The sequence below is a fragment of the Sceloporus undulatus genome, chromosome 5, assembly GCF_019175285.1.
Source record: "Sceloporus undulatus isolate JIND9_A2432 ecotype Alabama chromosome 5, SceUnd_v1.1, whole genome shotgun sequence".
Lineage (NCBI taxonomy): Eukaryota > Metazoa > Chordata > Lepidosauria > Squamata > Phrynosomatidae > Sceloporus > Sceloporus undulatus.
In genome coordinates, this window is record NC_056526.1 from 177,080,296 (window position 1) to 177,092,916 (window position 12,621).

Sequence of the window (12,621 nt, forward strand, 5' to 3'; positions counted from 1 at the left end):
GAGAAAGGGGCTGCCTGAGCTCCTTTCTGTGCTGCAAATAGGGCACCGCAAGCACTCTCCAGTGGCGCAGTGACGTCACGCATACGCCGGTCCATGTGGAGGCAGCACGTGCGTGACGCCATCATCCTGCACTCTGTATGGACAGCACACCTTCAAAATGTTGCCGTCCTTACAAACTAGATCTGGGGAGCGTGTGGTTGCTGTGCGCTACCCAGGCCTAGTTTTGGCCCTAGGACGGCACTTCCGCACCGTCCGTATCAGGTCATTGTTATACATTGGGATTTTTTGAAGAAATAGTACAAAATGTTAAATAATAAATACAGAACAGTTCCAAATGAAAGGTAGTCACCTGCTTCTGACTCACTTTTCTGATGGAACAGAAGAGCTTCAGGGAGAAATTGCTCAATAATTGCCAACAGCCAAAGTTTTGCAACATTCTGGGAAACATATCAGATTAAGTACTTCATAAAGACAGGATATTGGAATATGAATACCAGTTGATTGATCAGGTCACTAGGTTCGTCATCCTTCCAGCTGAGTTTTCCCAGTTAGTCATCCTGCCACTTGTCCGGGCAGCTGTTGCAAAGGAAAATGTGTGTTTATATATTTGCTTGCCTGTACTTTGTCTCTTCCCTTCCATTCTTGCATTGCCTATTCCTGTTAATCCTGTTATGTCCCAAATCTAATTATAAACATTAGATCCACAGGTATCACAAGCAGGGATTTCTATCTTTTGGGGCTGTGCTTGCCATGCTGATGGGGAATTCTGGGAATTGCAGCCCAAAAAAGTAACTTTCTAAGTTGTTGTCATAACACTTCATTCTGCACAATGATTTTAGGCACGTTATTTACTTTTTTTTCTGAAGAAAGATTAAAAACAAAACATCACCCCTTATATTCTCAATATAACACCCATTTTGATACATGTTGTATTCCTATAGTGTTGACAGCCTTGAATGCCAGTAAGTCGGAAAATGATGATCTATCATTTAAAATAAAGGAGGGGAGAGGGAACTTTTTATCATATATTGCTCAAGAAAATATTGGACTCAGATTCATTCTGTTGTGGAAAACATTTTGAAATTTAAATTCCAATTGAAGGCAGAATATTTTCTATTGGGCTTGATGGATGAACAGATGGAAATGGAAGAATCGTCCAATATATGGTTACAGCTGTGAGAATATTTTATGCGCAGAAATGGAAGGATGTGGATATTCCATCACAAGAAATGGTTGATAAAAATTGTATGACCTTGCTGAAATTGATAATTGGCAAATTTTAACAGGGGCAGGCCTATTAATAACATTTAAAAGAATGGGAATTGATAATTGATTTTATGAGAAAATATTGGTGGGGAAATAGCAATTTTAGTATTTGAAGCAGGATATGGAAATGGAATAATTTGATTACAACTGCCATCTAGTAAGTTGTAAGTCATATGTATTCCTTTTTTTTCCTTTTTTACATTGATATTTTTGCATACTGTATTAGTTTGTGTAGTGTGAAGGCATACTTTTCAGTATATGTTGCTTTATACTATTAAAAATTACGTGTTAATAAAAATGGTTTTTTAAAAAAACATTAATTGAGGAGCCAAAGACTTTCATATGTCACTGGACTCCAACTCTCATCATGCACAGACAGCATGGACAGTGGTAATTGGAGCTGCTATCCAGCAGGATCTGGAGGGTCATAGGTTGATTTAAAGAAATAATACAATTGGCTTGGTTTAACTCTAATATTTCACAAACCATAGCACTTTTTATTAAACACTGCTGCTTTAAGAAATGTATTTGGCAAGATGGAAGTGAAGTTTCCATACCCTAAAACTGGAGGCTTCTAGAAACAGGAGTCTGTCTAAACTGGTGCAGATGTGTCTGGATTCAGTTCAATTGGGATTATCTTCTCTTCCACATGTTCTCTTCCAAATTCCTCACAGTCTTTTAATGAAATGCTAATCTGTTGTAATCAGATTGTGCCAGGCTGTGTGAATCAGTGATTGATAATGTGATATAAATGCTTTTCAAGTGAATGTCGCTGGTTCCCACCACGTTCTGTACTGGCAAAGAAGGTGGGACAATCACAGTGATGCAGCGGCCAAAGCAACCTTCTCCAACTTGACATCCTCCAGGCGTTTTGCTTAAGGGATGGTGGAAATTGTAATCCACAACATATAGAGGGCTTCAGGTTGGGGAAGGCTAAGTTAAAGAGGAGACCTAAACTCAAATTTCCACTCAGCTGCATCATGAGAAGAGAATGGGGAAGAGACATACATGGCACCCTAGGCAGAGACAAAAGACCATAGGAACAGGTTCAGAGAAAGGCAATGATGATAAGAGATATGGAGAACAAAACAAATGAGGAAAGTTTGAAGGAGCTGGACAGATTCAGCTTGGTGAAGAGAAGTGACATGATTACACTCTTGCATTGCCACACATGTCTCAAGTTTTCATCTGTGAAATGCAGGTAGGATATGTAATCATTGGATTATAGAGCAAGTCCAGTTTTTATTTAAACACATCCAGATTGTTGCAAAGAAACAAGACCTCCTGTCATACATTATGGAGTTTATCACACAAAGGAGATCGAGAGTTTATCCCATGAATATCCCAGAAAAATTGCGACGTCACACAAAACCCGCTATTGAAGTGGTCACAAGCATTAACGCGCATCTTTTTACTTTCGGGATTTCAGTGACAATGCATTTCCGATATCACTTTATTTGCGCAATTCCGTGATAATCATTGACACAATTACTCGCCATTTCTGCTTCATTTGCGGGATGCCTTAAATGTGCTTTAATCTCTCTTTAATGCTGAAATTAGCCCCAGTGTGATAAACTCCTTAGACAGGAACCAAAATCTTTCATAGATTTCAGTATAATGCCAGTGGAAGACACAGTTGAAACAACAGTATTTATTCTGTTCAGAATGCAGTGGGTTTTGTTTTTGTTTTCTTTCTCTGAAATTTGCCCTGCCTCCCTGTCAGTTTTATGGAATGATGGACTTCTATTGCTCACACTCCTTGGCCAGTACACTTGGACATGATGCATGCAATAATTGCCCGAGCCTGTCTATTTAAGTGTGGAATGCAGAAGCTGTGGCCCAGATATATTTTATAATAATACGAAATAGCTCAAATTATTGTCAAAAGTACACAAATTGCAATTTTTCTCCTGACTCTTCTCTGTCTCCTTGACTGCCCTTGCATTTCCATCCTATCAGAAATACAACTGCAAATAAGAAGGAGAGGATTTAAACTCAAGAGATTCCTCCTTCCATTTCTTGGAAATTTATGTGAGGCACTGAGTTAAAAATAAACTGACAAGGACACTGCCAGTAATATTTAGCATCAGTAATATTTATGCTACCTAGTTTTGAACTGATTGCTCCCAAGGGGTTAGAGAGCTTTTAGTTGGTCAGTTCTTATGCTCTTTTCCCCTTCGCTCTTTTCTGCCTGGAACTCTTGCAAAATGTTTTTTTGCTCAGCCATAGTTCCTGCTTGTGATGAAAAATAGAAGTGTTTGATGAGTCAAGGGAGGTATATTGTGCACGGGTTCAAAAGCACAAAAAGGAAATGAGGCACCCAAGTGGTTAATAATACAGAGGACTGTGGAGGATGAGGGTAGAAAACCTGGAAGACCTTAAGGTTTTTCACAGTGTCACCTAAATCTGTCCAATTCCCATGGAGTGTTTAGGGCTGCAGTCTGAGTGCTTTTTTCAGAGCATCTGTGCTTTGTAAAAATTGGCTGTTAAAATAATAATATGCTGTTTTTATAGTGTCCCAGGGAGAAGGATGCAACAAAAACATCAGCATGATCAAGAATGTTTGAAGACAGTGGTGTCTAAGGGATATATAGTACTTTATGTAGTTACCATGCATGTACTAGAAGTGGTCAGAGGTTCATTCTGTTTCCATTTTGTTGAAGCAACACAGCCAAAACACCACCTTTCCTATATAGAAGATCTTGAAGTAGCATTGTACAGCGCTGTGTAAATTTACAGCGCTTTATAAATAAAGGTTAATAATAATAATAATAATAATTAACAACTTCTAACACAGCTAGGGCCCTTTCATAATACACAATTATAGCTGAATGATTCCACCAACAGCTATGGATGCATCCCATTGAATCCTGGGATTTTCAGTTTAGGGGGTAGTTAGGATGCCCACCAGAGAGCTCTAGTACCTCACCAAACTACAAACCCCAGGATTCCATAGGATGCAAGCATGGCAGTTAAAGTAGAATCACAGTGCCCTGGTGCTGCAGTGGCTAAATGTCTGTACTGCAACCACTCACTCGCAAATCACAAGGTTGTGAGTTCAATACCAGCCAAGAGCTCAGGGTCGACTTAGCCTGGCATTCTTCTGAGGTCCCTAAAATGAGTACCCAGCTTTTTTGAGGCAGTTAGTTACACACTGTAAACCGCTTAGGGAATGCTTAAGTGCACTGATAAGCCATATAGAAATGTACTTGCCATTGCTGTTGCTATAACAGTTCAGTGTGAAAGGGCCCTGGCTTCTTTAGACCTAACTATGCTGTGTCAGGTTTCTTCACGGAGAAAAGGTGGGGGTTTGGTATGGAAAAATTGGAAAATATAAATATTTTTGGCACCTAAAGGCATACCTTTGAAATAGTATAGCATCAGGTAGGTGTTTATATTGTTTTTCCAAAGATGTGCTGGGTAAGGAACTCTCTCTAGAGAGAGAGAGAGAGAGAGAGAGTGTGTGTGTGTGTGTGTGTGTGTGTTCTTTTATAAAATAAGAATAGATAGATAGATAGATAGATAGATAGATAGATAGATAGATAGGTAGGTAGATAGATAGCCTGGAATAATCGCAAGATAAGGAGCTGTAAAAATTTTAAATAACTAAAATTATACGTAATTCTTAGGAGTCAGGAATGCACTCTTTATGTGTACTATTGCTACATTTTCTGATATTAAATACCATGTGAGTACAGTGTAGAGCTTAGGAAAGTTTTAGACTGCATTCCTAGAATCTCACCAGCCAGCATAGCCAGTGGTTATAGCAACTTTGGAAACTCTGGGAGTTAGCATCCAAAAGAAGATCTCTCACAGGCTTTCTGCAAGTGTAGTTTGCCACTTGAGCACATGGCCAATGCAACTGTTTCTCATTTCAAGCAAAGAGCACATGGTGTCACTGAAATCGTGTCAATTAAGAAGATTGCTGTCATGAGCAAGGAAATCATTAGGCTGTGGTTGAGGCATATTTGAGATTAGAATTCTAACACAGTCATCTTCACTAATAAGCTAGAAAGGATAAAGTATATAGATGAAACCGCTTACTCATTGAAAGAAGATTGTTAGAAAGAAACTGGTTGGTTGGAGGGTGTAAGTGAACAGATGGGCTAGGATCCAAAGGACTGCACAACACATGCTGTGACCTTCAGTGGCTTTGGCCATTTTTGCAAATAACTTTTGTAACTAAGAGATGTTTCAAAATCATTTTGCAATATAGCAAGGTGCTATGTTGTTCTTGGAGTGGCGGGAGCAAACTGAACTAATGCAATCTTTGTAATGTACATAAAATAGTTATTGATTCTCTGATAAGAGACTGCAGCTTACTGGTAGGTAAACAGGCTAACCACCAGTCTAAACCTGCAGTTTGAAGCACACTTGTTCTGGGGGTTTCCTTCTCAATTGATAGGTCTAAAGTAGAACTGTAGGTCTTATAGGTACAATTCAGGCATCATGCTAACCATTGTTCAGAATTGGAACCATGATGACTGGAATTTCCAAACATACAAGAAAATTATTGCTTAGACTTGTTTGTCTGCTTTAATTGCCTGCTTCATTACAGATTCCATTGTCTAGGTGTTGTGCTTATGAAGGAGTGATAATAAACTTTAAAAATTATTTGTTCTCACAGAACCCATAAAGCATAGTTAGCAGAAACTATACTCATCAGCCCCTCTTTAAACTGCTTTTTCAGCCAGTCACAAACCAGGATTTGTCGAATCCGACACCACTTAAGGTGTGGGGTGAGTGTCTAAACTGAGCATTCAAAACACAATGTAAATAGCAAAGAAAAGCTGTATTGTGGAAACTAAATTCCAGACGCCTATTGAACCAACACCAAAAGGAAATTCAAAATCTCTACAAAGTTAATCATTGTTTATAAGGCGATTAAGAGAGAACAACATTCTGCTTGCTACTTTCATATGAGGAAGTTTGGCCGTCTGGTTTGACTATGATGTGATACAGAGATGAGGAAACAATCCTGGCTCTTTTAGATTACAGTTCCTATAATCTCTTATAATTGATCATACTGCTTGAAGCTCCTAGGGGCAGAATCTTTAGAGGGTCAAAGTTTCTCCACTCTGATCTAAAAGGAGACAAAGAATGTTTTTTGCCCCATGACGTTAGCATATCGTGGTATGGGATTTAGGTATGTTTATTGATTCAGATGTATGTTTCCTTTGGCATTTGTGTAGACCACTGCTCCTTCTGGGCTTGTTTTCATTTCATCAAATTCTGGTTTGTTACTGTGTCTAAACCAAGCTGGTATAGAAAGCCATAGGAAAACTATATGTCTCTCAGTCTCTGAGTGTTTCTCAGATTTCTGACAGCAGATGGACACTCCTGAATTAGAATTTGTTAGCACTAAGAGCACAATCGTATGCATGTTCCCTCAGACAGAAGTAGTTCTGTGTTTTCTACAACTTAATCTCAGGTAGGCAGGCATAGCACTGTAGCCTAAGGCTAGAAAATTGGCAATGTTGTTTAAAGGTTAGAACTGTAACTCAGTTTAAGTATAAGTATTCTTCTGTTATTAAAGTACTGTATATACTCATTGTATACTATATACATTTTTGTGAAAAAATTGCCCCCCAAAATCTGAGTCAACTTATTCTCGGGTCAATGTAAATACTGTACTTTAACTCTTATTTTAAAAAGGAACCCTTGGTGAAAGCCAAGAATGCAATCTGTCCTGGAAGCACTGATTCCCCCCGCCATCCATCCAGCCTTTAGTATGAGCACTGTTATACCTGCTGGAATTTTGTAAATTCTTTGGCATCATCTTCTTTTGCTTCATCCTTTAGATCCTATTTTAGATTTACCCTCAATTTATCCACAAGTCATATCAAAATCCATAATTTTGTCCCCAAAACATGCCCTCAACTTATACATGAGGTCAATTTACAGTCGAATATATATGGTAGCTATGTTCCTGAACGTGACTACAAAATTCAGTGTCAAATCTCAGAGCTTAGGAAAGTTCCTTTCCAGACTGAAGCTCCTGGGATCCCTTAGCTAGTAACTTTTTCAAGCTCTGTAAATTCCTCATAATGCTGCCTTCATCTATGCTTAAGGATCTCCCCAAGCCTGCTCTGTGTCTCTATTTTACTTTTCATGCCAGATTAAGAAGTAACTTCAGACCAAGCCCTGTACTCCAATCCACTGTGTGCTCCCCGGGGCACTCTCTGTTCCCTGGTGACCTATTTGGCTGACAGACAATAATCTTGTTACAGTTCATTAGCCATTGTGTGTTTTTTCTAATGTTCTCAACCTGTTGACAACCCCCCCTTTTTCCCCCTTTTTTAAAAATAGTGTATCTCCTGGCTTTGAAGGTATGAAAGAGCAAGAGACCTGCAACAAAATCATGGTCAAGATGCTGGAAAACTACAATGCCTTGTTTGAGTGTGCACACATGAAGAAGGCGACTGAAATACACCCATGTGAGGAGTTGTCAAAGATTATATTGGTGAAAGTGAGTGCTAGAAAGATCACTCCTTCTTTTGAGCTCTTGTTTATGATACAGCTGAATGCAGCATCCAAGATGTGATATATAGTAGAAAGCTATTTTTTTCTAATTTTCTTCTTGAAAGAAATAATGAGTAATTTTAACAATTTACTTCCCACTGTGAGAGGCCGTAGTTTGGGTCATACTTTACATAAAATTTGCATATGGTATTTTTGTGCACAAAGCAACATTTTTGCACATTACCGGCAGAAAATGCTGTTTTCCGCACACACAAGATGTATAAATTTTGCACAGAGTATTCTCTGTGCAGGAAACAACATTGTCTGAAAAACAAGATAATATTTCTGTGTAAGAAACAGTGGAAATACTGTTTCCTGTGCAAGAATCCTGTTTTCTGCATAAAACAACTTCAAGTGAATTTTGAGTAGAGTAAGTCCCAAACTGTGAAGATCCTTGACAGTCAATGTCAATGTTTCTTCTTTTCAAGGGTTCACATCACTTATTTTTTGACCATTGTTCAAATAGTTTTCAATATTCTTTCCATCTCGGGTATAGATAGCATGACAGTAGCTCAGCTTCTTTGGAATTTCTTGACATAATAGAAGTGTTAAATTCCTGCAATTTTTTTTCCTTGTTATGATTTTTGATCAAATTGTGTGCTATACTTCAGGGTGATGATAGTTCAAAATGCAGCCACAGGCAACTACACTCATCAGTGAAAGAAAGGTAGTTGGTAAGACAGGCTTAATCCTTTACCTATTATTTTACCCATCTATATGTATATAGTCTTCCCAGTCCACTTTTTTATCCCAGTAAAACGGAGGAGCCATGCTGAGAATCTGTATGCTGTTTTCACTCACTTTGCCCCTTTGCAGGCTGGTCAGAGAATGTGACTTGCCCAAGGTCACCCACTGGGCTTCCATGGCAGAGCAGGGATTCAAACCCAATGCTCAAACCACTATGCCATGTTAGCTCTCCACATTTTGCTATTTCATGGTGTGAAACTGTCTTCCAAACTGGGCTCCAAGGTGGCTGGGGGGAAAGCAGGTGGGGCAGAAATTTTGAGCAGAATAACTACACGAGGGAAAGAAGCTGTGCAATTCCTTCCTGCCTAACCAATCTCCTTTCTTCCCTAACATGCCCTATCACTTTTTTTCATTAATGCAACCATGTTAGGAATAATGGTTTGCTATGGTATGTCGAATGATATCTAGTTCAACTGTACAAAGTAGATGTGTTTTGGGGCTTTACTTCTTTCTCAGAAAATTTGGTACCAGAGGTAGGAGTGACATAGAAAGAATATGCATTACCAAAAAAAAAAAAAAAAAGCAATTCAGCATGTTTCAGCAGACTTTTAAAATTCAAAACTAACAACATGCACATGTGAAATGAAACAGGTCAGATAAGTCTTGCATAATTAATGGGTGCTATTCGATCCCCCACATATGACTTGGCCAAGTTTCTGGCCACACAATTACAAACCCATATCCACCCCCCCCATCAAGGATTCAGCTCACTTCATAGGAAAAATCAATAACCTTAAACTAAAACCTTGAGACATATTAATCAGCTTTGATGTGGTCTCCCTGTTCATCAAAGTCCCCATAATGGACACCATGACACTCATCCAACAGATTTTTCCAGAAGACAACACAGCCCTGTTCAAACATTGCCTCACCACAAGCTATTTCCAGTGGGACAATGGATTCTACAAACAGAGAGATGGGGTAGCAGTGGGAAGCCCTCTAAGCCATGTGATAGCAAACTTTTACATGGAACACTTTGAAAAGCAAGCCCTGGAAAAAAGCCCACATCTTGGTTCCGATATGTGGGTGACACTTTCACCATTTGGAGCCATGGAGAAGAAGATCTGGCTGTGTTCCTGAACCATCTGAACAACATCCACTCCAACATCCAATTCACTATGGAAAAAGAACAGGAAGGAACACTGCGATTCTTGGATGTCCTATTCATCTGCAAACCGAACCAACGTTTGGGTCACACAGTATACAGAAAACCTACACACACAGACAGATACCTGCACAAGAACTCCAACCATCACCCAGGACAAAAAAGAAGCACAATCAAAACACTGGTAGACCTGGCAAAATGGATCTGTGACCCCCACTTCTTGGAAGATGAACTGAAGCACCTGAACCGGGCTCTACAAGCTAATGGTTACTCCAGTTCAGACATCAGAAGGCCTGCCAGGCCCAGAAAAACCCAGAGGAGTGAAGACAAGTAGCCACCCAAAGGGAAGGTATTTTTACCATACATCAAAGGAGTCACAGGCAGAATAGGCAAAGTGATGAGGAAGCACAACCTTCAAATGGTTCACAAACCAACAAAGAAAATCCAGCAAATGCTTCGCTCAGCCAAGGACCAGAGAGACCCTCTCACAGCCGCAGGAGTTTACCACATACCATGCAGCTGCAGACAAGTCTACATAGGGACCCCCAAATGCAGTGTGCAAACAAAAATCAAGGAACACGAGAGACACTGCAGACTGGGTCAGCCAGAAAAATCAGCAATAGCAGAACATGTTACAAACCATCCTGGGCATAAAAAGCTGCTTGAAAACACTGAAATTCTGGACCATACCAACAATTACCATGTCAGGATGCACAGGGAAGCCATTGAAATTCACAAACACCTGGACATTTTCAACAGGAAAGAGGAAACCCTTAAAGTAAAGTTTGGCTACCAGTCCTGAAAAATAGCAAGATAAGGACTCAACAAATGCAAATGAGAAATCTCCCAGCAGACAATGAGCACTATCAAGCAGACACTAATCCTCTTTTGCAGACCCTCCCACCCTGAGGCCTGCCATTAGCAACAGAACAAGACACATGCAAATCCCTCCTGCTTTCCCAGCTCACACAATATATATACCCAACTCCTTTCCACGCAAGCATTCTCTGAAGATGCCAACCACAGATGCTGGCGAAACGTCAGAAAGAAACTCTTCTAGAACATGGCCACATAGCCTGAAAAACCCACAAAAAACTATGGATGCCGGCCATGAAAGCCTTCAACTTCACAACTCTCTCTCTCTCTCTCTCTTTCCCATGCTGATCTGTTTGCTTATGGTCCCAAGCAAAAATCAGAAGGCAAATAATTGCTGTGGTGGATCATAACTGGAGATTCTCCCTGATCCTTAGACTATGTGTCGCATAGCTTGTTGAATACATTACATCATCTCCTTTTCTGTCCTTCAGGCTGTACTGTTTACTGCTTTAACTGTCAGGTTTCATTGCATCCTGTAACATAAAGCCAACTTTTGGCAGAAAGCTCAGTGAAGTGGGAAGACCTGATAGAAACCTATTTGGGTCTTTACCATCTCAGCTCTCTTTCAGAGTAGGCACACTCACACAACCTTTGAACTGTGTTAAATTTGCATCTCATCCTAAACCTTCCATGATTCCTGAATGCTTTCAGTTTAGGCATCATAGGGCTTTACTATATATAATGTTACAGTCTATCCTCCTTCAAAAACATTTAATGATCTGTCTATTTTGCTGTTAAACTGACCACTAACAAGAGTCCATTGTGTTAAACATTTTAACATTGTGTTAAAATTATAAAATACAACAAACTAGACAGCAGAATATAAAGCCAAGATAAAACCAGCAGCAATGAATAAAACATGTCAGTAGATAAAATAAAATTAAACCAGGACCAGGATAAGAGTGTAAAGTATAGAAATACTGAAAACTTTCTTAGGAGGTAATAGCAAATCACACTAATACAGTTGGCTCTCCATATTTGTGGCTTTCACTTTTGCGGCTTTGATTATTCATGGATTTGATTAATATGTTCTCTCTAGGAATCTCTAGCTCCCCCAGCATGACTCTGTTGTCAACTTCTGCCAAAAGTCACACTGGAGGACTTAGAGATTCCTAAAGAGAATACCTCTCTATGTATTTTTAGGTCCTGCAATGCAATTTCATGGTCAACGTCTGGCAGATCTTGAACTAGGAATTGCCCTGGAGGACTTAGAGATTCGTAAAAAAGTGTTCTTCTAGGTTAAAAAAAAGGTGATTTTTACTTGCTGTTTTCCCACTTTCCCAAGGGTCCTGTGCCCCTATGTCCAGTGAATGTGGCGAGTCCACTGTCTTATTTCTTATTTTCCCAGCAGGATGCTATAAAAGGGACTCCTTGAGAGAGCTGGACACCCCTGCTTTTAGTCCATGCAGGATGGGCAAACTGGTGGCCTCTAGATGTTTTGTATTACAGGTTCTGTGAGCAGGGTTGTGAGGTATGTGGATCACATTGGGTGACGTCTCTGGGGGGAGGGGGTGAAAACCCAGTGAGATGATGACTCACTGTCACTCCCAAGACACACAAACTGCACCTCCCTCCATCAGCCCAAGTGCTTGTGCCATCCATTGGCTGTGGCTGCTGGTAGAGGTGGTGTGCCTTCCCAGTCTTTTAGCTTTCTGGAAAGGGCTGTTTTCCATGTCTAGTGGGACTGCTGGCTAGGTGGGAAAGGGAGATGACTCCCTTTCCTGCTCAGTCACACACACACCCATGAGACCTGGAAGGATCTGCCGAGCAGCAGCAGCACCCCTATCACATCAGAAGCAGCCTGGCTGTCAGAGTAAGGTAGCTGGGGTTTCTGCCAGGCAGCCCGAGATACCGCACTGGAGTGATACCAAACCTAGTGACACCTCTGTCCATGAGTTCGCTGTTGGGCATGTTGGCTGAGAATTACAGTAATTCTCATTCAAAACATCTAGAAGGCATCAGGTTGCCTACCTTTGCATTATAAGCACCAATTATTTGTTTTCTGCTGTGCCAAAGTTCATGCCAGTCATGATAAGTTAGTAAACATAGGTGGTATAATGGCACAGGAATTACTTCCCTGACTGTGCTTCCAAGTGAACATTTTC

The 12,621-nt window shown here is 40.2% G+C and overlaps 1 protein-coding gene across 1 annotated transcript in view; it reads left to right on the forward strand.

Moving 5' to 3' along the window:
• Positions 1–12,621, forward strand: part of FAM13A (family with sequence similarity 13 member A) — a 181,100-nt gene that overhangs the window by 24,594 nt on the left and 143,885 nt on the right. Inside the window, exon 5 of the mRNA XM_042467129.1 lies at positions 7,576–7,735. Coding sequence (XP_042323063.1) covers positions 7,576–7,735 — 160 coding nt within the window. The remainder of the gene's footprint in view (positions 1–7,575; positions 7,736–12,621) is intronic.